This window comes from Sebastes fasciatus, chromosome 8 (assembly GCF_043250625.1).
Source record: "Sebastes fasciatus isolate fSebFas1 chromosome 8, fSebFas1.pri, whole genome shotgun sequence".
NCBI classification, from domain to species: Eukaryota; Metazoa; Chordata; class Actinopteri; order Perciformes; family Sebastidae; genus Sebastes; species Sebastes fasciatus.
Window position 1 is genome coordinate 9850802 of NC_133802.1, and position 24740 is coordinate 9875541.

Here is a 24740-nt window from a genome sequence, read left to right on the forward strand (position 1 = left end):
GATGACTGGGCTCCTCATTTCTGCAGAGTAATCATATCTATTCTGCTGGCCATTTGAGAAAGTAAATTATGAAAATGGTGATTGAAATCTGGGATTTTCCCACTGAATGTTTAATGTCATTGCAGGATCTAAAGGGGTACACATCAGTCCCCTTTTCTGTTATTGTTAAAATTTTGCTGCAAGATTGTCATGACTGTTGATCTCTTGTAACAACAGCTCAGTATTCCAATAGATCATTACTGCAGACAAAAGAAAGGAGCAAAAGAAAGTCTCATTTTATATGGTAATGCAGTTTGAGATCCATTATGCCTGCACGTCTGACCAACTGTGTGTTGTGTTGTGTAGGTGTGTGCCAGACAGCCAGAGGTCCTTTGGACTAGGCATCCAGTGGATTGTGGTGCGCACACTTGGTAGGTCCATTGTATTCTTTCACTAACTTTAGTTTTTACATTTAACCTCTGAATCACAACCAATTTGCTGAATTCTCTCCACACCGATGCCATGATCTTGTCCATTTGTGTTGCTGTTTCCCCACAGGTGGTATTCCAGGACCCATAGCATTTGGCTCTGTGATTGACATCTCCTGCTTACTGTGGCAGGATAAGTGTGGTGAGCAGGGCTCCTGCTACCTCTATCAGAACTCAGCCATGAGCCAGTACACACTAGTAGCTGGTATCATCTATAAGGTAATAATATACACATAGTAACAGGCCATTTACTGCAGTCATACATTCAATCTTTAGAACCTAATTCTTTGTACTTGAAAAAGTGTGCTTGTGAGGTAAGATATCTCTACTTCGCTTAAAAAAAGTGAAGAACATTGTTTGGTCACACTGCCTTAAGCCCAGGCCAGACCGGCCGCATTTATTTCGGTGTCCGTGTTAACAGGTTAGAGCAGCCACACAGCCCATGCGGCTCGGCTGGGTGTCAGCTGCGTCTCTTCTAAAGATTCGAGGTCTCGCCTATTTTTGACGCGAGCCGCACGGTTCACAGCAACAACAGACAGTTAAAGTGATCTATTGACTGTATATTGACATCATATCAGCTACATTACTACAGTTTCAATGTTTTTATCTGTAGAAAATGTTACTGACATGAAAAAAAGGTAAAGATTTATTTTTAAATCAACACTTCCTGCTTTCATTACAAAATAAAAGCCCTCACGCGTTTTTTTCTGTGGACAAAATTTCTTTCATTTGTTAACATGATTCTTTTATTCTGAATTATGTGCAGGACAGTGTTGTAGAACATGCAGTGACTTGCAGAGCTCCATGAATGAATATAGTACGGGGTTTTAATGTGGCTTATTACTATTATTTACAAATGACCACACGTTTCTTAACCTTTCTCTCTAAATGACATTTATAATGAAATGAAATGGCCATTATGGAACGCAACCTCTATGTAGAAAAAAGGGCTGACAGCAGCAGCAGAAACGCAGCAGACATGCAGCTGGTCTGAACACCCGACGCGTGAATCACATAGCTGCCGCATGAATCACACGTCGGGTGTTCACGCGGACGGTCTTTCCGATGCGTTAGGGACTGTAAGAATAGTTTGGATGTGGGGGGTGTGTGCATGTTTAAAGGAGTAGTTCGACATTTTGGCCAAAGTTTAGATTACACAATCAATACCATTCTCATGTCTGTCCATTACATATTGAACTAGCTTCATACTTACTAAGTACAGACATGGAGTGATCTTCAACTCGAACACTCGGAAAGAAAATGAATAAGCGTATTTCCTAAATTGTTAAACTGGTCCTTTAAGATGATTTTTTTCAACATATACAACTTCTGATGCTTTTATTCAAGCAGACACAGCTGCTTTAGGCCGTTTGTGAATTATTTTCTGTGTGCCATTTATCTGTATTTTCGACAATCCCTCCTCACTACTATCATCTGTCGTCCTCTTTTTTTTTAAGGTTTTGGGGACAATCTTTTTCCTGTTAGCCAGCATCCTGTACCAGCCTCCTCCTGAGTCGCCTCAAAGCAGCTGTGAGAGCACCGACCACGGAGTAGGAGACATGAGCGACCTGCCCGTCAAAGACCTGCCTGAAGACGGCGTCATCGTCAACCTGCATGCCAGGTCATGACGTCAGAGACCCCCCGACCGCTGAGTCTCTGTCTGACTGTGTGTGTGTGCGTGTGTGTGTGTGTGTGTGTGCGTGTAGGTGCTGCTTAGCGCAGTGTGTGAATGTGTGTTTGGTTGGTCATGGGGGGTACTTCCTTTATACCAACAGCCTTCTCTCAGCCATAACGACACCACCCCAACATACACACACGTGCAATCACACAAATGGACAAGATTACCGTAATACAGACACAAACCACAAACAGGATGCCTTCATGCACATCTCTCTCTCACACACACACACACACACAAATACATACAACTTTCTATAGTACATGATGACTTCTAACATGCTGCTCTCTCGGAAGAAAATTCTGCTGTGACTACACGTGTGCGTATCTGAGTGTATGATCGATCGGGCGGTGCCCTTTCACAAGCATTTCTACAGATATCTCAATACTGTGTTGAATCAGTTCAAATAACTTTTTAGAATGTAGGTCTGATGACATTTCTGTTTCATATTTTATGTCATTTTCCATCAAAAGACAATGAAACAGCTGAGACCTATGTGGTATATAAATGATGTGCCATATATATGAAGCATTTATGATGTGAAAAAAAAATGTCCATCCTCTTTTTCTGTTCTTCTCCCATTACTGGAAGATAGTTACACTGCTTTATTTTCCACCCAGAGATGAAGCCATGGTATACTGTATGAGATCTCCAGGCCAGTAATAATGATGCCAAATCATTTCATACGTCATATTTTAAGCCAAGAGTATCTAAAGGCACTTCTATAACTTAATATAATGTGAATATAGACTATTGGTCACAGTACAGCAGCACAAATATATTTTCAATTAGAGAAGCACATGTGTATTTATCATTGCCACGTGGACACATGTTCAAGAGATGTATGACCAGTAATTGGCTCGCATTTAAAAAGTAGTAATAATAAGAAAAACCGCAAAGTGTTTGTGATCTACATGAAATAGATCGATGAATGCTGTATATACAGAACATGGGTTTGATTGCTCTGTTTGACAGAGTTTAGTAGAAAGAGCTTTGATGCTTCTATTCCATAGCTGCACTTTAAAAGAAAACACACAAAAGCACTGAGAAGCTTGGAAAGTACGCGTTGACACGATAAAGGCCCGGTCACACCAACATTTGAAATGGCGATCAGTTTGTTGGGTTCAAGTGACTCATGTTAAATATTGACACAGGAATTTCCGCCATGACCAATTCAAGCTGTCTCCAGCGTCTACAGTGTTATCCTTTGATGGAACAGAGAAAGTCCAAAGTGGAGGAAGCTACCGTAGCTTGTTAGCTGTAGGTGTGTGTCCAATAACGTATTTTTGAAGAAACGTATTAGAAAATCTGTATGGAAAAGGCAAAATTCGATTAAACTTCCTCAATTGCGCAAAAACGTTTTTTTCGCTCATTTGAGGTGTTTTTTGCTTTTGTCGAAAAAGAGTAGACTGGACATGGAAACACCTTTGCTGAATATTCTGATGTAGCAAACATTTAACTCACATTAAGCATGCACCTCACATGTTCCTGCTGTCAGCGGCCTTGCTCGAGCATTCAAATCATTTCATTAAGGGCGTATTCACACCTGCCTTGTTTAGTTCGGTTGAATCGAACCCTGGAGCGTTTACACTCTTGGTGCGATTCGTTTGGGCAGGTGTGAACACAGCAATCGCACTCGGGTGCGTACCAAAACAAGCGGACCAAGACATCCTTGAAGGGGTGGTCTCTGTTCGGTTCCAAACGAACTGCGGTTCGGTACGATTCCTTTGTGTTGAGAACATGATCCGACCTCGATCCGGTAGCAACAACATTACTACAAAAGAGCCTACGCTTTCCCTCGCTATTCACATCAGTACTAAACAGGTGTTGAGCATGTCACAGTTTAGGAGGGTTAATGCACGCCTCCTCCTCCGTCCTCCACACGTCTTGATATGTTTTCCAGTCGCAGCCGCGCCTCATTTTCAAACTGTGTTGTTTGCCTTGAGTGAAAAATTGCTGCAAGGTAAAAAAAAAAAAAAAGGATGACCAGGGCCAAGATCAAGCCACGTAGTTGTCCCTCCATTGTTGCGTTCTGGAAGTCTGCTCTTCTTCTTCTTCTACTTCCTGGAGTTTTCCAGCATGGAAATTCGGACCAATTAGAGAGCAGTTTCTTTGCACACCAAAATTTTGGTCCGCTCGTAAATGCTGCCGTGTGAACACAAACCAAACTCGAGGCAATATGCAACATTGTAACAATTTGGTCCCTGATTCGGACAAGAGCAAACGAACTACAGGTGTGAAAACGCCCTAAGTTATTAAGTCTATAACTGGGGGAGGGATTAATATAACTCCACCGTTAAAAGCATGGCCTCTTTGACAGGTGGGTGCAGTACCAGTATTTGCTCCAAACCAGTTCATGGAAATGTGCCTAATTTACATTTCTTTTTTGCGACATTTCAAAAGCGTGTTTAAAATTAGCTTGAATGGAAACACGACTTGTGTTGCACTATCAACTTTTACAGAGAGACAAAGTGAAACCAAAACATTCAGGTTTTGTTCCAGACGTACAAAAAAAAACTCATTCAAAACCCCATTGACATTTGTATTTAATGCAAATAACTAAATATTCTGCTACTGAGGATTGACCTCGCCCCCCCTGCGCAAATCCACTGATCACAGCGATTCCATAGTAATTAAGTGACAAAATTTCGCCATTTGAAATGCTGGTGTGCCGGTGCCGTTGAGAGGGATATTATGGGAAGTATAACTTGTAAGTTGGAGCTGCCGAGGGCAACGCACAATTGGCATGACATGCAGTGTAACAAATCAGCAGTTATTTGGACCTAATCATCACAGTACTGTAAGTACACAAATGTGCCAAAGCAGCCTTGCCTAACAACTCTTGTGTTTTATTTTTTTATCATTGACCTTATTTATGCAAATTATTTATAATATTTCAGCACTTATATTTATTTTGTTTTTTTTTGCATTCACTGTGTGATGATAAAAAGAATGCTGCCCTGGCTCTCCTCCTGCCGTCCTTTGTCCACAAGAACTCCTCCTCTTGTATTTATTGTTTATGTGATAGTGAAACGCAAGTTGACAACCTACTGTATGTTGCCTGTGTTGTTGTGACTTTGCTCATGTAAGAATTGACCTTAACACCCTCCAGCTGATGTTGACGAGTTTGATCTCCCCGTGAATGTGTAAATGCAGTCCTCCTAGTTGTGCTTTTCAACCAGTCCCCGAGCTTTGACAAACCACTCTGTAAAGTGATTTTTATTCTTTTTTATTTTGTTTTTGGTACTGTATGTTTTTTTTTAAAAAGCAGTGGACTTGAAATCAATGATCTTTTTATGGAATGATTCAAAGATGTCAAGTGTTTTCTAATTACAATAGCTGAACAGAATATGACTTTTTGTGTGTCAAATTGTTTTATAATGTGTTTGTGTGTGTGTGTGTGTGTGTGTGTGTGTGTGTGTGTGTGTGTGTGTGTGTGTGTGTGTGTGTGTGTGTGTGTGTGTGTGTGATAACATGATGCAGGACAAACAGCAAACAAAATAAGAAAGAAAAGAAAACAGAACAAAACTTCGGTGGCCAAGCATTGTTCAAACCCACAAAACGTATTTACAAGCTCTTCCTTCTTTTCTACGGATGTCAGTTTTTGAACCACAACTATGGCCAAAATGTGGCCCGCAGCAGACTAGGTGAGGCTTTGTTTTTAGCCTAGCTGATTTACAGAAATGCCTTTAAATACTGAAGCAGTTGTTGATCACTTGCGGCCCCTACCGGCCGGTTAAGAGGAGTGAGGAGTCAGCAGTCAATGACGCTATAAAACAATCAATAAAATAGGTTTTTAAAACATTGTGAATTACCGCAAACCACAACAGGTCTTTGAGCATACAGTCATAAATGAGCACAACAAATATTAGGCCGATGGGTCCAGTAGTATGAGAGATTGTCCGTGGACGGACAGACAAATACACACACGCACACACGCACACACAACAGGACACGTGATCTCACCACAGGTTAAAACTGGATGCAATATTCTATACATTTATGGTCAGTAATTTCCTCACTCCCTCCCTTGTCCTGTTGCCTGGATCATTGCCCTGCTAAATTGCCAACACTATTGCCTCATGCACCACCAGCCCAATATACTCAGAAAACTGAAGGACACTGGATGCAGAGGATGCGTTTCCCTGACTACCGTCAAATCACGAGTCGTTAAGTTCCACCGTCGCTAACTGGGTTTGTGTTTTATGAAGCCTGCCTGTGACAGACATTGGCCACTGAACAGCACACGCACGCAGGCATCATTAACCCACTCACACTTGAACTGCGGCTCATCAGAAAATGACAGTCAATATTTGGCTTGAACATGGTGCAAACAGATGGCTAATGACAGAGGAACAATAAAAAAAGCTTATACTCAGTTGTATACACTGAGGTTTTTACACAATGTGGTTATCACAACCCCATTTATTTGACTTTATTTTATTAAAGCTATCCTTTATATATCCAGGCATTATGAATAACATACTGATTGTAAACTATGAGACAATATTCTCTTTTTTATCTCAGTTCCCTAAATTCAAATTTGCTTTGTATTTCAGACATGTATCGGAGGTCTTATGTCACAATTAAGACTTACTATCTCATGATTGCAATTACGGAATCTTTTCTCGTAATCATGAGATCTCTTTTTTTTTTGTTAAACAGTTTTTATTGGTTCTCCATTAAACCCATCATACGTTTGTTTGCAGCATATATTAGAAATCAAAGTATATACAAGCATAGAATCGCCACATTATCCAAATTGAAAGAACATTTATGAAAGGTACCCTACCGAATCCTCCCAACCATCCCAATTGTGCACTTAAGTCCAGATCTTCACAAGAGTGATGGTCCATTGAAGAGTTTGTCCATCCAAGGATTACAGGAGTATATACAATTTAATGCAGTGTAAAATAAATCCATAAAATAAATAATAAATCAATAAAAAAAACTACGACAAATAACAAAAAATAAACAAATAGAAAAAAAATTAGAATTAAGAACCGAACATTTATGGTACTTGCAAGCTCTCAACATATTCTAAAAAGGGGGATCAAACCATTCATATAGTTTTGCAAAGAGCTTTTAAGGGTTTATCTGATTTTCTGAAGTTTTAGAAAATGCATGAGTGTCTCTAATCCATCTAGTGAAGTTAGGAGCTGCCTGTTCCTTCCAGGAGAGAAGAATGAATCGTCTGGCAATCAAGGAGGTAAATGCTATGACTTTGCCTTTAAGGGAGCGAGTTTCAGGGATAAATCCAAATAAGGCACAGATGGGATTGGGATTAATATCTTTTTGAAACATTTTAGTATAAGCACAAAAATGTTAGACCAAAATGTGCCAAGTTTGGGGCAGGACCAGAGGTTGACCTTTACAACGAGGACATGAAGGGTCTACATTAATGACAAATATTTACCATACTTGCGTTGGTCAAACGTGCTCTTGAAACAATTTTGAGTTGTATCAAGCTGTGCAGAGCACAGGGGGAAGAGGTGTGTATTAAGTTCCAAAATTCTCCTTACGTCTTGCAGTGAGAGAGGGACAATATTACATATATTGTTATAGAGAGTTGAAATTAAACCTTTGCGGTATTGGGATAATGAGAGAATAAGATCAACCGTGTTGTTCGCAGGGAAGTCTTGAAAGAAAGTAATGCTTTTCTGGACAAAATGTCTGATTCTAAAAAATGGCAACGTTGAGAGAGTTGCGCAAACAACCCTAACTTGCCATCCACATATAGATTAGAAATAGATTTAATTCATATGTACAATACATAACATATAATAACAGATAGTAACAGTAAATTGAAAAATAAAGTATTCAAAAACAAGGGAGGAGAAAAAATGATAATAACAATATTTAAAAAATAAATAAAAAGTATAAATTCATAACAAAGTAAACATTTAAACATGTAAATAAAATATAAATAAATTGAATAAATAAATTAATAAAATAAGTAAATCTTGAATGCTCTCTCACTAGCAACCCTCATACTTTAGGTGGAGCCAAACCACCACTTAATGTGATGTTGGAGAAAGTGATTTAGTACCTCTGAATACAAAAATGGAGTGTCTGCATACATTACTACACAGTCACTGTAGTGGTAGAAGAAGTACTCAGATCTTCTCTGATCCTTAAGTAAAAAAAAACAGCTAAATGCACTTAAAGTATCAGAGTAAAAGTACTTATTTTTTAAACCTGCACTCATTAGATTGATATTACTGATGCCCCTCCGGTGCTGTTGTTTTCATTGTCCAATCCTACCGTAACCACGAGGTGGTAGTAAGTCACCGTCCTATCAATGTATTTGATGTTTGTGTATTTGATACTTTTGTAGCACATTATTATCCACTATGCAAACAATACTTTTTAAAGGTACTTGTGCATACAAACTTCAAACAACCTCAATTTCAGTGACCAGTACAACCTCTTGTCCCAATCATCAGAAAGATTAAAGTATACATCAAAGAAACATGGAGGAACAATGATGTGCTCTTCTAGCATGGTTACCATGGTGATATTCTGAATATCCCCCTTATTTCCATTATACGAACGAGTGAATATAAAGATCTAAAACAGCATGTGGCCATGTGAAGTAGGACAATGACCTTTTTCTCTGTCTCTCATTACAAAGCAATGAAATACATTTGCCAATTAGAGCTAAATGTGTGTTATGTGACAATATGGAAAGAAAAAGAAATTGGAAATTTCTCAGTTTGTGTGGGATCTACATTTCTGGGTTCACAATCCGTCCCAGTCACTCTTACCTTGGTAGTGTTTCTCATGCAAGCAAACAAACATTCCGCGGTGTTTCTATGGATGCTTTCCATTCAGCTCATAATGCTTCCTCCTGCCCTCGCTCCTCTGGTCTCTGACCAGGGAACTGATCGAAGGCCGCCATCACCGAGGATGTTTCAAGCCCTTAAATGCGTCTTAGAGGAGACGAGGAGGATCCCAGAGGAGACACACGTGTATCCTATGTGGAAAGTTTGAGGTAACGTCATACAGACATAACAAGGATGCTCAATGAGAGAGGCATCCGCCGATACGTTACACGGAAACACACCGTGTTAATAATAAGCCGACCGCCTCGCGGTACCGCCAGCTGTGAGCTGTGATCTGTTTTTAAAGTCAAGTACATCAAAGTTTATATTGGCCTTTTATAATAAATAATTGTGATGTGTTGTGCACGATAACAGGATCAAAAAGTACTTTTACATTAAATAATTCAGACGTTTTCTATAGAGCACTTCAGGGGGTCTAGAGCGACTTAAAAGTGACAGATGTTGATGTTGAGGAGAGACCTTTTGGAGAGAACATTTCCACATCCAACATTTTTTGCGGAGATAACTGAGAACTTTGAGGAGCTTTGAGAATGTTGGTTTGCTGTGAGGAGAAAGCTCTCATGCAAAAGCATTTCAATTATTCATGTGATTGTAAAGTGGTGATTTGTATTGGAAGAATTCAATGTAGTGATGTTTTTCAGAGAAATAGGTAACACTTCATAATAACAGTAAACATGCCATGCTGTTGTTACCTTGCACGGCAGGTGGATTCTTGCGACAATATGCGTGAATCACGGGATCACAAGACTGGGTTTCATACAAATTACAGTGGTATCAGTACAATAAGAACAGTGAATGAGAACAGCCTGAATAAATAATTAACATAATCATTAGTTGCAGCCCTAATTTCATTACTTCCTCCATCACACACACACTATTGATGGAGTTCACACATAACTACAGTTCAATCAGGAGAGACTTAAATGAAGAGACGCATAAGGAATAATTCATTGACATACTGCACAATAGGAAAGTTGAATAAAAGTGGAGTCTTTGGTGATTAGACTCCCATCCTGGAGTGATATTTTGAGATGGTAGTGATGCCATGAGTGAGCTGTACAGAAAGGACAGGCTAATGAGTTCACTGGAAGGAACCAACTGGGAGTACTGGTTGTGATGGAGACCGGAGGTGAATGGGATGGAGGAGGGTCACATCGATCTGACACTGAAATGATAGCAGGGGGAAAAAGTAACGGTTTCTAACTGTGACGGCAGCGAGATGGCAGGGGTCGTGGCAAAATCTGATTGGATCTAGATGAAAGAGTCAACACCCTCAGTCGGCCGACTGAGTTGGAAGCGGGAACAGAGAGACAGACACAGAAAGAGTAAATATTAAACACAATAAGCATCAGTCTTCCTGATTGAAACTTACGCTAAGCTTCATTAGAGAGACTCAGTCAGAAGTTGAGTAACCACTACAAGTGTCATGTCCACTCTAAGCTCTGAGTGTAAATATTCTCCTATGTGTCTCACACACACACACACTGTACTCCATCGTTCCTCTGGCATATAGAGTGTTTGACCTTTCATGAGTGAGCCGGCACACTTTGAATTCAACATGAGCCTGTTTACATTCTGGCCGACGTGGCGGGGTAGTCTGGCGCCCAGACCACAACACACAGAGTCACAGAGTGCAACACGCACAGCAACAAAGCCATATCAATCTATACTGTAGTAATGAGGATAGTGATTTTCATTTGTTTCTCATTGCAAAACCAGTCGAGGTGAATGTGATCCTTTCACAGAGGAGCAAGATGTCATGTAGGTGTAAACAAGAGGCGCTGCAGAGTTGGCCAATGGATCTGTGTGGTTTGTGTGTGTGTGTGTGTGTGTGTGTGTCAGTATCTATCTATGGCATACAAAATGTTAATGAGGTGTTCTCCATTCATGTGGAAAATCAATTGTGTTGTTAAAAGGGACACGGAAAGAAAAGAGCAAGGAGGCAAGAGAAAGACTGAAGCCTATGTTTGTTAATTATTCGCTGGCTGCATCTCAAGGCTGTTTACTGGAGGAAAATATCAGGACAGTTTGTTGTCTTTTTATTACCTCCGCCAAGGCCGAAGGCCGAGGAAAGAGGTTATGTTTTCACCGGCGTTGGTTTGTTAGTTTGTTTGTCCGTTTGCAGGATTATTCCAAATGTCTGTGATCGATTTTAATTAAATGTTTTGGAGGGGTGGAGTGTGGCACAATGAACAATCCATTAGATGTTGGTGGCGATCCGGATCATGACCTGAATTCAGGATTTTTTTTAAGGATTCCGATCAGCCAGAACATTAAGACCTCTGGGAATAACACATGCGCAGTGTAACTGATGACGCATTGATGACGCATGGCCTCTTTCCTTCAGAGAGAGAGACAGTAAAAAAAAAGGGGGGGTCGGGGGGGTTCACCTTAAACTCGATGAAATTACAGTTGAGTTCGACCAAAGCACACTTTGTGATTGTTGGAAAGAGTAACGACGACGGTTTAGGTAGGTTTATATTTTGTTTCTGTCCAGTTTGAATGAAGTGTTTTACGATGCTCCGCTGCCTACAGCTGATCTCAACATAAACAAAAATACACGTGGATGATGACGCAAGCTGCTCGGAGAGGGGGGCGGAGGTCTGCGCTCTCCGAGTGCCATTCTAGTATACATATAGTAGGGGTGTGACGAAATATCATGCCACGAAATATCACGATATAAAAACGTGACGATATGTATCGTCGAGACGAAAAACTGAATCGCGATATCAGGGCATAATAGGTACTACGTACATACGGGCTCCTGGGCTAAAGCTGCAGCCTCTTCCTGCTGCTCTGCAAGGCCTATGGAAGGAGGCTGAGTACGCGTCGTATCATTGGGGTAAAACACATGCGCAGTAAAATCTGATCTGCCCTCGCCGAAATTGAACCAATCGCAACGCGCTCTGTCCGCAGTCTCTCATCCACGACTGCTGTTTACACAAGCAGAGCGCGTTAGCTTGGGGGCTAACAGCTAACTGTCAACACGTGTAAGTTATTCGGTTGAGTTGTGAATGACTTTAAATGACTAAAGCTGGCAGTAGGAGGACAAGAGGACTGATACCATAAAAAATTTAACTATAGGGCAAACAACTGCATTATTTTGCATTTTGTGTCTTTTGAATAAAAAGCTACTTTTTCAGTCATATATTTTCATCATTCAAGTTTTGTTAAAATTATTGATACGATAATATCGTATTGTATCGAGATCGTGAACCCAATATCGCGTATCGTATCGTGAGCTGAGTGAATCGTCACACCCCTAATATATAGTTCCCTGGCATGTTTTACTAATTGTTTCTTTAATGCAGCAGGTCATCTGGTGGTGTTGATGGTCCTAGTTGGAGGCACCTGGGCCTCCAACTATAAAGCTCCGCCTTTCTAGCCACGAGCTTCCGTTCTCACCTGTCCATTAATTGGTTTTGTTTTCACCCATGCAACATCTTTACCTCACACTCATGCATACATGCACCCACGTGACTGATTTTACTGATACTCACACCTCATCATTTCCTTAGTTGTTTTTGGGTTGTCTAATAACTATCAAGCATGGTGGAAACTGGGTGTGTGCGTAAGTGACCGACCATGACTGTTTTCAGGTTCGATTTTACCCTCCGACAAACAAATCATTATGAGCGCAGAAGCATGGATTACTATATTCTGAGGATCCACTGGACACAGCAGCTTGTGACCTTTTAAAATTCTCTTTCCTCTCTACGTCACTGAGCTCCCTCTGGACCAACTATTCCCACCCACCGTCACTCCATTACCTCATCCACGAAACAAAGTGTTTCCGAGGGAAAGACATGTGCATTTGCTGTCTCTTTCCTTTCAGCAGCTCTAAAAAGTTCCGCCGGAGGTTTTTGATTTTTGTAATTGCACCGTAGAAAGGATCGTCACTACAACACACAACATGATGCAGTAGAGCATATTGATGGAGCTGTTTTTGGTTCGTTTCACAGTGGTGTAACAGGAAAAAAGAAAAGAGCACAAAGTGAGTTCTGACTGTAGGGGATATTTCAGCTTAATGCTATCATTCAAAGTGTCTAGACATACAATATTCAGAGTCAATATACTGTGTGAAATAAAATCACCAGGCTTTTACCCTTAACTGTTTTAACACGAAAACACAGATACAGACACATCAAAACACACCCGATTGTTCGCTAAATCTGTCCCCCAAACAGTGATCTGTAGGCTAGTTGGCACAACAGGCCTGTCAAACTTTGGATTTCTCCACATGCTGAAGCAGTATGCATTGGGTTGTAGTAAAAGCAAGTCTCTTAAAATGCTCTTTAAAGCATTTGGAGCGTGTTGTCTTTTTTTTAAGCCTTTACAAAAAACAAATACAAAAGCAAATGTATAAGGAATGGATTAAACATTGTGTTTATCTGCTTCATCCTATAGGTTTATGTTGTGTCCACCAGTTTTGATTATTTAAATTTTTTAGGAATCATGTTTTGTCCGTCAGTATGGTGGACGGTTCAAAATACTACAATACAAGAAGTCAGTCAGAGGGGCGAAATTGGAGCAACGGCAAATTCGAAATGCTTTGTCGGTGCAGTTGAGAGGCCAAAGTTGTTGATTTCGCTAGAATCCAAAAGTAAATAGATTTACCTACACCTGCTGTTAGCACAGCATTTTAAGCTCTGGGATTGGATGTGTCTGGAATAAATAAATATACCTTGGGAGTCGGAGGAAATTTCTGCCTCAACGTTTTTTTGTACAGATGGTTGTACCTTTGACTTTTTCCTCAAAGAACCAGATATTTTCTTAAACTGAATTTGTCCTTGTATCTTTTATGTCACTGTAGAAATTCAGAAAGCAATGATGATTGCTGATACCGGCCGGTACACACGGCAACACGTGAATAAGGGGAGTACAGTACTGGAGTACTTATTTTTTTCCACTTTAAGCACTGAATTCACCACCTGCTGTGTTCCCTCTCACTGAGGGAACGTTGTGTCACAGTGCAGTCCTATGCAGGTCTTGAAGGTCAACCTGAACATCATAGTGGAAGAAGGAGGAAAAGGAACTGAGGAGAAGAATAGTAGGGCGACAGGTGGAGGTGGAGAGGAGATGAGGCGGGAGATGAGGAGTATAAGGAGAAAAACCTGTCATGGGAAAGGAACAAGAAGTGCAGCGAGTCGTACTAGGAGAGCCTTGAGGGACAAGCAAGCTTATAGAATTAAACACCCACAAACATTTTGTTGGTGTTGACTTTTTATTTCTGTGCGCCGGCGACAGCTGTGGCCGGATTGTTTTCGGGTTGTCCGTCAGTCTCATTCTCATGAAGGCCTTGAGAGAATTTCTTCAAATTTGGCACAAACATCGACTTGAAATCAAGAGTGGACTAATTGGAATTCGGTGGTCAAAGGTCAAGGTCACTGTGACCTCACATGACCATAAGTCAAGAATTCATATGCTAATTATGAAAAAATTTCACACAAATGTATAATATGATAACATGGTGAAGTGATGACATTTTATATCCCAAAGGTCACTGTGACATCATAATGTTTCAGGAACAGAAAGTAAGTTTGTGACCATATTTCAGATTTGGTCGGATACTGAGTGGTGACACTAACTGTGGGTGATTGTAAATATCTTCTGTGCGTGAAGCATCCATTCTTTGCAGAAACATCCTTATCTGAAGCATTGTCTACTGTCAGAATCAGCTTTATTGGCCAAACATGTGAACACAAACAAGGACGTTTTTTTTTTTGTTTTTTTTAACAAATCGACATACAGCAGAACAAGAACAACAAAGCTTAACAAAGTGAAGTCAAGTCAATTCTATTTATGTATCCCTATATCGCAAATCAAAAATTTGCCTCAAGGGGTTTCACAATCTGTACAGCAAACAACATCCTCTATCCTTAGACCCTCGACTCAGATGAGGAACAACTCCCAGGTTTTGATCTTACCCTTCATCCTTCTCTCTGCAACGAGCTGCCGATCTGCCCCGGCTGGTTGTAGAGAGTGAGGAGGGTTATCCAAGATGGCTCATCCTCCTCTTCGCCACTGCCTCCACACTCAACACGATCTTCAGTGATCTTCTGGGTCACTGCACGTGTGGTGATTGGCTGGCTCGTAGAGTAATTTCTTTTATATTAATTTATAGTTATTAGTCTGTTATGTTTTGCGTATGTTGCCCGTGTTATATTCACCGTGATACTGTGTTTGATGTTTGGAGGTTCATGTTGCAGTATTTTTGTTGAGGTTAAGGGATGTCCCAATCAAAATGTCTTGCCCCCGATCCCGATCCAAGTCATTTAATATTGAGTATCTGCCAATACTAAGTCCCGATCCGATACTTTAAAGTTCTTTTAGTTTTTTTAATTGCACATTAACATAACAACAAGAGGACGACAAGAATAGTGAGTACAGGCCAGTTAACACATTAGGGAGTCTATAGGGTGGATATATGGAGAGAGGAGAGTAACGTAAAGTAGTAAACTACGTAAAGTAGTTAACTAAGGCTAACTAAGGGAAAGCATAGGGAAGGAAATAAGTAAATGAGCAAGGAACATAATTAATTACAATAACAATTAGAATAACAACAACAATTAGAATAATAATAGTTATAACAATGATAAAGTCAAGGGGGGGGGCAGCCTCGTCCACCAGCAGCGAGGCACAACGATACGTTTGATGGTTTCCTGTAGTGATGAGTGAGGGTTTTGTAGAAAAAAGTAATATCCACATAAACACTAATCTTATGATGTGTGTTCCTTTTATGTAGATGTTCTGGCTGCAGCTAAAGGTTCGATGAAAATGGTGACTAAAGAGGGAGAGAGTGGGCATCCTTGTCTAGTTGCCCCCTGTGCAGTGTGAAGCGTTGTGAGGTTAGTCCATTGGTGATGACGGTGACTGAAGGTGAGGTGTACAGAATATTGACCCAGTTAATAAAAGATTCCCCAAAGCCAAATCTTTGTAATGTGGATAAAAAAAATTTCCTCTGTCGAAGGCATTCAGAGGATGAATGGCTTTCCTAGGTATATTGACAATAAGGGGCTTCTGAGCAGTTTACACAACAGAAGTGCTTGCCATCCAATCACCAACAAAATGCAGAAATCTCCGAATGTCAAAAGTCTTTGATTCTAAATCACAGCATGGCTTTTTCCATGGTGTTCCTCAAGGTCCTGGTGTCTTAAGTGGGATTTTGGAGGGATTATTGATCATTTTTATCAATTCTTGAGTGGTAAAAAATGGTTCAATTTAGCACTAAATCTGTGTAACAAATGGTATCAACTTAAAAAAAAACGTATGAGACATAATAGAGCAGGGGTGCCCAATACGTCGATCGCGATCTACCGGTCGATCGCAAAGGTAGTGTGGGTAGATCGCATGGCATTAAAAAAAAATTAAAATAAAATAATAATAATAATTAAATTTATTATTTTTATTTTTTTTAAAATAGACGTCAGCCAAGAAATTGCAACACTGTTTCACCTGAACTCATCTGGAGTGGAGGATGAGATTTTGACACTACAAGCTGACATTCAGCTTAAGTCCAGGGCTCATGGACAGTTCTGGAACTTACTCACAGAGGAAAAGTACCCCAACATGAGGAAATGTGCTACCTCCTTGACTGCATTATTCGGCTCCACTTATTTATGCGAGTCAGCCTTTTCCCACATGAAGATTATTAAGTCCAAATGCCGTTCCACCTTGACTGATGATCATTTGGAAGTGTGCTTGAGGCTGGCTATCAGCAGCTACTGTCCGGACTATGCATCCCTGGCTGATTCCATTCAGTGCAAGTCATCAGAGTAAGGTAATGACAAAAAATGTACAGTTATATTGTACAATATGGGTTCATGCAGTTATGCAAGGTACACCAACATATATTGTACATATAAAGAATACTCAATATATTTATAAATAAATATATGTTTTGCATTTTTATAGTAGGTAGATCATTTTGACTTGGTCATTTTATAAGTAGCTCGCATGCTGAAAAAGTGTGTGCACCCCTGGTCTATGATATATTGCTGTGAAAATATCTCCTTCAAACAACTGTATTTATTCAAGTGTCTCACCAAAAAACTACACATCATGAACACATCATGAAAGTTTGAATTTACCTTCGCCCAATAGTCATTTTTACAGAACAGAGCTTGAACATACCATAATGGAACTTAATGGAACCTACATTAACGTTAGTAGCTTCAATATTTAGCCATGCAGGACTGTGCTGCCCACCAGTCATCACAGTTAATTTAACATTTGGTTAATTTAACATTAGGTTAATTAGTTTAACGTTAACAATCGACTAGGGTGACTACAATATTTACAGCACCGTGGATCAAGTGTCATCGTTACCAAGCTCTTTCGAGCGGTTGAGCCAACAAATCTTAGAGACTGTGAAAGCCTTTAACGAAGAAGGACTGAAAGACGGAGGGACAGATAGACGGATGGAAGGACGGACACCACGTTGTCGCGGGGGTATAAAGATTACTCAAAATGATCGATTATTAAAATAGTTGTTGATTAATTTCCTGTTGATGGATTGATCGTTGCAGCTCTATTTACCAGGTTTTTCAGGAAGTTTATCGACTGTGAATCTTCAGACGCAGATGTCTGCTATATAGGAAGTAAAGTTTCCCGTCGCCGACCAACAGTCCAAACCTCAACATTATTACTAATAGATTAACAAATTAACATTTATTCAGAGAGGCAGACATATTGACATTTTATTTGACTGTTTATTTTATTTTTAATTAAGTTTTATTTTATTTATTTTAAAATATATTTTGTTGGAGAAACCTGAACACCAGGAGAAACCCCTTACTGAAATATGATAGATTGAAGTTTTCTTAATGATGATGGGTGATGGGGGTGAGGGGGCGGTTGAGACAGGAAGGTGAGGTAGATGAGGAGGGAGGTGAAGGGGGGAGGAAGAGGGAGCTACTCTTCTCCAAAGTGAGCTCAATTGTCACATTCACTCTTCTTCTTTTCTCCTTCTTCTCCACCTCCTTTTCTCCCACTACCTTTTCCTGCTGTGCTTCCTGTTTCACCACAGCTTCATGCTCCATCTCTTCCTGTAACACCACAGCTTCATGCTCCATCTCTTGCTGTATCACCACAGCTTCATGCTCCATCTCTTGCTGTAACACCACAGCTTCATGCTCCATCTCTTGCTGTATCACCACAGCTTCATGCTCCATCTCTTGCTGTATCACCACAGCTTCATGCTCCATCTCTTGCTGTATCACCACAGCTTCATGCTCCATCTCTTCCTGTAACACCACAGCTTCATGCTCCATCTCTTCCTGTAACACCACAGCTTCATGCTCCATCTCTTGCTGTAACACCACAGCTTCATGCTCCATCTCTTGCTGTAACACCACAGCTTCCTGCTCCATCTCTTGCTGTATCACCACAGCTTCCTGCTCCATCTCTTGCTGTATCACCACAGCTAGATGAGGAAGGAGGTGAAGGGGGTTGGAAGAGGGAGCTACTCTTCTCCAACGTGAGATCAATTGTCACAGTCGTCTTCTTTTTCTTCTTCTTCTCCACCTCCTTTTCTCCCAGTACCTCTTCCTGCTGTGCTTCCTGTATCACCACAGCTTCCTGCTCCGTCTCTTCCTGTATCACCACAGCTTCCTGCTCCGTCTCTTCCTGTATCACCACAGCTTCATGCTCCGTCTCTTCCTGTATCACCACAGCTTCCTGCTCCGTCTCTTCCTGTATCACCACAGCTTCATGCTCCGTGACTTCCTTTTTCGTCTTTTTCAACATTTTGCTTTTCATCTTTTGCAATGTTGTCTCTCGATCCTCAGTCCTCCAACAAGAAAAGACTCCTCTCATCTTCTTCTTCATTTTCAGGCAGATGTCTTCCAGAAGCTTCTTCTCAACCTCCATGTGTTGGACTGTGGTATTCAGTCTCTGTTTGCTTTCCATCAGGTCTTTGTTGACGTCCTGCAACTGACTGACCTTAGTCTTCCAGATCCGTTCCTTGTCCTTCAGGTCCTTGTTGACATTCTCCATCTGTTCAACTTTGTTCTTCAAGGTCTGGTCTTTCTCTGTAAGGACCTTTGTGTACTTGTCCTCCAGAGCCTTGTATTTGGCCTGCCAGGCTTCTTCGCTCTGTCGGAGTACATCTGCCGTCCTCAACAGGTTGGTTCTGGTCTCTGTGAGCTTTAGGTTGAGACTCTCCTTCTCCAGGTTGAGACCAAGGACTACAGCGTCCTTATCGTGCTGCTCCTGGTGGAGACCAAGGATTACAGTGTCCTTATCGCGCCGCTCCTGCTGGAGACCATGGATTACAGCATCCTTATCGGACTGCTCCTGCCGGAGACCATGGATTACAGCGTCCTTATCGGACTGCTCCTGCCAGAGACCATGGATTACAGCGTCCTTATCGGACTGCCCCTGCCGGAGACCAGGGACTACAGCGTCCTTATCGCGCCGCACCTGCTGGAGACCATGGATTACAGCGTCCTTATCGATAATTTGCCAAGTCAAACGGCTCACTCTCGTCTGGAGTTGAGTCTGTTGCGTCTCCAAGCCTTGTTGCTTCTCATCAAGGTCCACAGCAAACTTGTTCTCCAGTTCCTTCCGCTGGTCTTCCAACAGTTGTTGGACTTTTCTTTCATAGCTCATCTGCTCGAAAGAGCTTGGTAACGATGATACTTGATCCATTGAGCTTGAGTTAACCTAATGTTAAATTAACCCAAACGTCAGCAGCTTCCAAAAATTTTGGCTCAGCAAATGATTTCTTTAAAATTTTCCACCTCTATAGGTAAACTTTGAGATGAAACGCAAACTGACACATTAAAGGCATCAAAGCCACTTCTCATGACATCACAATCTGATGTCATCACATTCTCATGTCATCCCATTGTGATGTCATCACATTCTCATGACATCACACTGTGATGACATCACATTCTCATGACATCGCATAGTGATGTCATCACATTCTCATGACTAGCTCTCCTCCTCCACTTTTTTTTTCTTTCCGCCATGGCTCATGGTTCTCAACGTGAACCAATTCTCTATTCCCATCCCCAGCGTTTTCCCTGCCTGCCAAAGTGGCGGGTCGCCTGACGATTTTATCCGCCACTGCCAGCAATTTACTCGCATTTGGTAGGTGGTGGGTGTTAATTTCAGACCCTGTTCTATAGTGACTGCCAACTGTCTAAAAGGTTACTGAGTGTGTTGTTTTACTCCAGGGAAGATGGTGTCATTAATTGTCTCAACACCTGCATATCCTTCCACTTCTCTGTTTCGGTGTGAATGAAGGTCTTCCCAATCTTCATCTTCATCCTGGGAAATGGGTTCAGTTATCATTGTGAAACCTGCCACAACTGCAAACATATAACAGGGAGTTGCTCTATAAAATAACAATCAACCCTGAAGGGAAACTTTGGCTGTCCACGTTATTGTTCTTTGGACAATTTTATTATTCATGGAGTAAAATGTTTTGGAACTGAAGGGTCAGCAAAGACTAGAGCTGAAAGCATTGAATAACATGTTACAGTATAAACACGGACCGGAGGCATCTAACCTTATCTCTTGGGGGTGGGAGGGTATTGTACATAGTACTGTATTGTACTTTGTTACTGTCATCTATAGTGGTTATTTGCATTAAACATAATTCAAATGATTAGGAAATAAACAATTATTTAAGTATTTTTAAATAAATATTTGTTCTGATTAAAAAAAAATTGGCATCAGTCATTTCAATCATGTATTATAAGCTGCTAAGACATAGTGTTAGGAAGTTAAACAGGTCATGATTCCTTCTCTATTGTCTATGACAAGGGTGCCCAATACGTCGATCGTGATCTACCGGTCGATCGCAAAGGTAGTGTGGGTAGATCGCATGGCATTAAAAAAAAATTTAAATAAAATAATAATAATAATTAAATTTATTATTTTTTTTTTTTTTTAAATAGACGTCAGCCAACAAATTGCAGCACTGTTTCACCTGAACTCATCTGGAGTGGAGGATGAGATTTTGACACTACAAGCTGACATTCAGCTTAAGTCCAGGGCTCATGGACAGTTCTGGAACTTACTCACAGAGGAAAAGTACCCCAACATGAGGAAATGTGCTACCTCCTTGACTGCATTATTCGGCTCCACTTATTTATGCGAGTCAGCCTTTTCCCACATGAAGATTATTAAGTCCAAATGCCGTTCCACCTTGACTGATGATCATTTGGAAGTGTGCTTGAGGCTGGCTATCAGCAGCTACTGTCCGGACTATGCATCCCTGGCTGATTCCATTCAGTGCAAGTCATCAGAGTAAGGTAATGACAAAAAATTTACAGTTATATTGTACAATATGGGTTCATGCAGTTATGCAAGGTACACCAACATATATTGTACATATAAAGAATACTCAATATATTTATAAATAAATATATGTTTTGCATTTTTATAGTAGGTAGATCATTTTGACTTGGTCATTTTATAAGTAGCTCACATGCTGAAAAAGTGTGTGCACCCCTGTAATAGAGCATGGGAATGGCCATTATATAGCTCTATCATAATGTTCTAATGTTCTTAGACGCTTTCAAAATGTGTTTTAATTATTTAATTAATTATTTTCTTTATTTCTGATTTCAACTTGACACACAGTGCTGAGCTGTGATCTCCAATTAATCTTCAGGTTCCCAGCTTTCAGATGATGTACACCACTTCTAAATGTCTCCCCCTAAAGAGATTAATCAGTGGGAAAGAGGTAAATGTGATGATTCATCATAACCTGGCAGGCCCAAGGGCTGATGAGGCATCATTAGCAAAATTATATAGTATTTCCCTAACACAGCACCTCAGACTTGACCTTCTGTATATTTATTAATAAGCCCTTTCAAACACTTATAATTCAAGTTATTTTGCAAGTAAAGATGGATAAAGAGCAGAGCATGGAGAAGTTGTTTTAACATGTCCTTGCCTTATTATTTTCATTGCAATGAAATGAAACAGCTCTGAGGAAATGGGCATGTTACACTTAAGCCTCATAAAACTACAAAATGACTTAAGCAAATGGAACAGAAAGAAAAACATAATCTTCCGACACTGCAGTTTATCTTAAACTATAATATTTCCATTTGGTTTATGATAACAACAAGCACAAATGTAATGTTTCGTGGAAGCTGTTCTCCCTCTTCCTGACGCTTAACCAGAGTGTGAGGGCTTCCAAGCATGAGGCATCACAGCGACTAACATCATTGTCACAATGAAGCACCAACAATCCTTTGATGCTTAATTATGTTGTTCCAATTACTCTACTTTACTCTGCTTTATGAGATACTATGACAGCTCGTGTATCACTATGCTGGTCTTCTGACATGCTAGGTCACAGGGCCGGAGTGGGACTCATGTTCCAACCCGGTCAGCAGAATAAAATGTTGGCATTGTAGGTTTCTGCAAACCACGGACATGTTGAATCTTGACTTTTCTGAACAAAAAATAAATTTCATATCAACATTTCTACATACGTGTATATCAACGTTCAATTAAGTGTTTTAACCACTGAAACTGCATTCTCAATTATATTTCTGTTTAGGCAACAAAACTCCTTGTTTAGGTTTAGTAAAAGATCATATTATGGGTTAAAATAAGTACCAAACTTTTGGTTTCACATGGGACACGTGTCTCGTGTTTGACCCGTCCATCCACCCTGACTTCCTCCCTACACAGATTCAGTGGACTTAGATTAAACATATTTGTGATACGTCAAATACAAACGTAATCCGGGAGAAAAAAACGTCATTGACAATAAAGTTTCGTTGTATGGAAACGTAATCTTTTGGAGACCAGGCTGCATTTTCAGCCCGGGAGTTCATGCCTCAGACAAGCACACTTTACTTCACAACCTCTTATGCCGGAGCTATACTGTACGTCTGCTATAGTGCACTATTCTCTACCACCTCACAATGTGTTTTTGTACACCATCATCCTACCTGCTCACTCTGGAGTTATGGGCTCATGGCCGGCTGCTGCTTCTTCACGGCCAGCAGCAAACTGGTCTACTGGCTGCTTCTGCTGCTGCTTACAGACTACAAAAGACAACAAAGTGTCTCACTCTTAGGTGGCATAACAACATACCATAAACAAGTCACTGAGTTTGGCACATTTGACTTTGTCAGCAGTATAGATTTTCTTTTTTTCCTGGCCTTTTCATCTCCCCCTTTTCTCTTTCTATTCTCCATCTTCTCTCCATTTCTCACTCACATCTTCTACCTGGGCTTCTGGGCGTATAGCCCGTGGTGTAACCTAAGATATGCGTGACGCCCTACGTCATCGCACGTCAGAGTTCAGGGGTCACATGGCGCGTGTGTCCAAGCGGCGCAAGTCATGGTTAAGGTAGTCTCCTGCTAAATGCTGTCATGTGAAGTTAATGTTGAATAAAAGTCATTAACGTACTCGCAGGAGTCGCCACAGTTTGTTTTAAAGAACCTAACGTGAAATTATTGTTTTTACTGACTTTGTTGCGGCCCAACAACCAGCCCAGCCCACCAGGAATCTTCCCGTCCCTCCCAATTATCCACTCCGTCCCTGCTGGGTCACAGTTAATCCAATCCACCGTTGCTTCACTTGAATTCATTAATGACAGTAATGTGAAGGATGACATGAGGGGAACAAATATAGGAAAACATCTGTGTGTGACAGTGAAAACAAATCCACTCACACACTTCCCCATCCCGAGAGCTTCAATCCATTCACAGTCAATTGAGTGGAAGGGTCACTTCAGCATCACGGACCGTAAATTACTTATGTGAGCCACCCACATTCACCCCAATTCTCTTTTCTCTCATTTCTGTCTGTCTTTCACCTTTTGTAAATCGAGGTAAACTAGCAAATCTGCCTTGAGGGTGATCACAGGGTCTTTACTGCCTCTTGGTACATTGATAGTTGATGCCACACCAATTCAAACAAATTTTGAACCATGAAATTGGATGACCACAGACAGGTTAAGTTCTCCCGCTGGCGTAACATTTATCAGTTTATCACCCTGCCTGCTGTTTAATTTATTCTGCGCTCCAGCTGCCATGTGAACACTAGAGATGCTTTTCAGGCTTACCAACCAAATGTCACCGTTATTTCCAAGCGTGCGGGATGCAGCATCAACTAGAAATCAGAAGGGCATGACAAATGGGGGTCTCTCAGAAATCTGAGACACCTGTCAGTCTGCTCATTATACAGCTAACCAATACTGGCAGCCTGGTGGTAGCACTCGCTTGAGGTATGATATTGTAAGCTCCGTAGTTACATTGATGTACACAGCAGGTAGACAAGAAATCACAAAACAGAGAGGGTCAAAAACAACCAGCTGTGGCTGCACAGGGCTCTCTTATTTTATTCCTTCTCTCAGTGCCACTACTTCTACTACATCAACCCGTTCTAACTCCCAACATGTCAAATACTGAAGCTTGGACAGTGGCCTTTGGCATGTGATACTGACGCACCGAGGAACCCTTTAGCTTTCAACTAGCTCCAATGTAAACCCATCCGCATCGTTATTAGATGGTCAGAGTAACTGACATAGTATAAAGAGCAAGGAAGTCCATGTAGGGTGGCTGGGTCAAACAAACATGGACTTTCACCCAGGAGACCGCTGTTTGTGTCTCATGTGAAACCAAGTCAACGTTACTTTTGCTATAAAACCTACTTATTTAATTAACACCATGTATGTAACGTGCGTATCAATGTATTTATTCTAATCCAAACCACGATATTTTCCTAAACCTAACCAAGTAAACCTAAAAACTAACTTGGAACTACGTT

General features: G+C 40.8%; 1 protein-coding gene across 2 annotated transcripts in view; it reads left to right on the top strand.

Annotated features, from left to right (window-relative positions):
• The window catches only part of slco4a1 (solute carrier organic anion transporter family, member 4A1), a 32760-nt gene extending 27266 nt beyond the window's left edge, over nt 1–5494 (top strand). For both annotated transcript variants that reach the window (XM_074643233.1, XM_074643232.1), the window contains exons 10-12: nt 346–410; nt 538–686; nt 1925–5494. In XM_074643233.1, the coding sequence (XP_074499334.1) occupies nt 346–410; nt 538–686; nt 1925–2095 (385 nt within the window). In that variant the 3' untranslated portion in view covers nt 2096–5494. The remainder of the gene's footprint in view (nt 1–345; nt 411–537; nt 687–1924) is intronic.
• The last annotated feature ends 19246 nt before the right edge of the window (nt 5495–24740 follow it).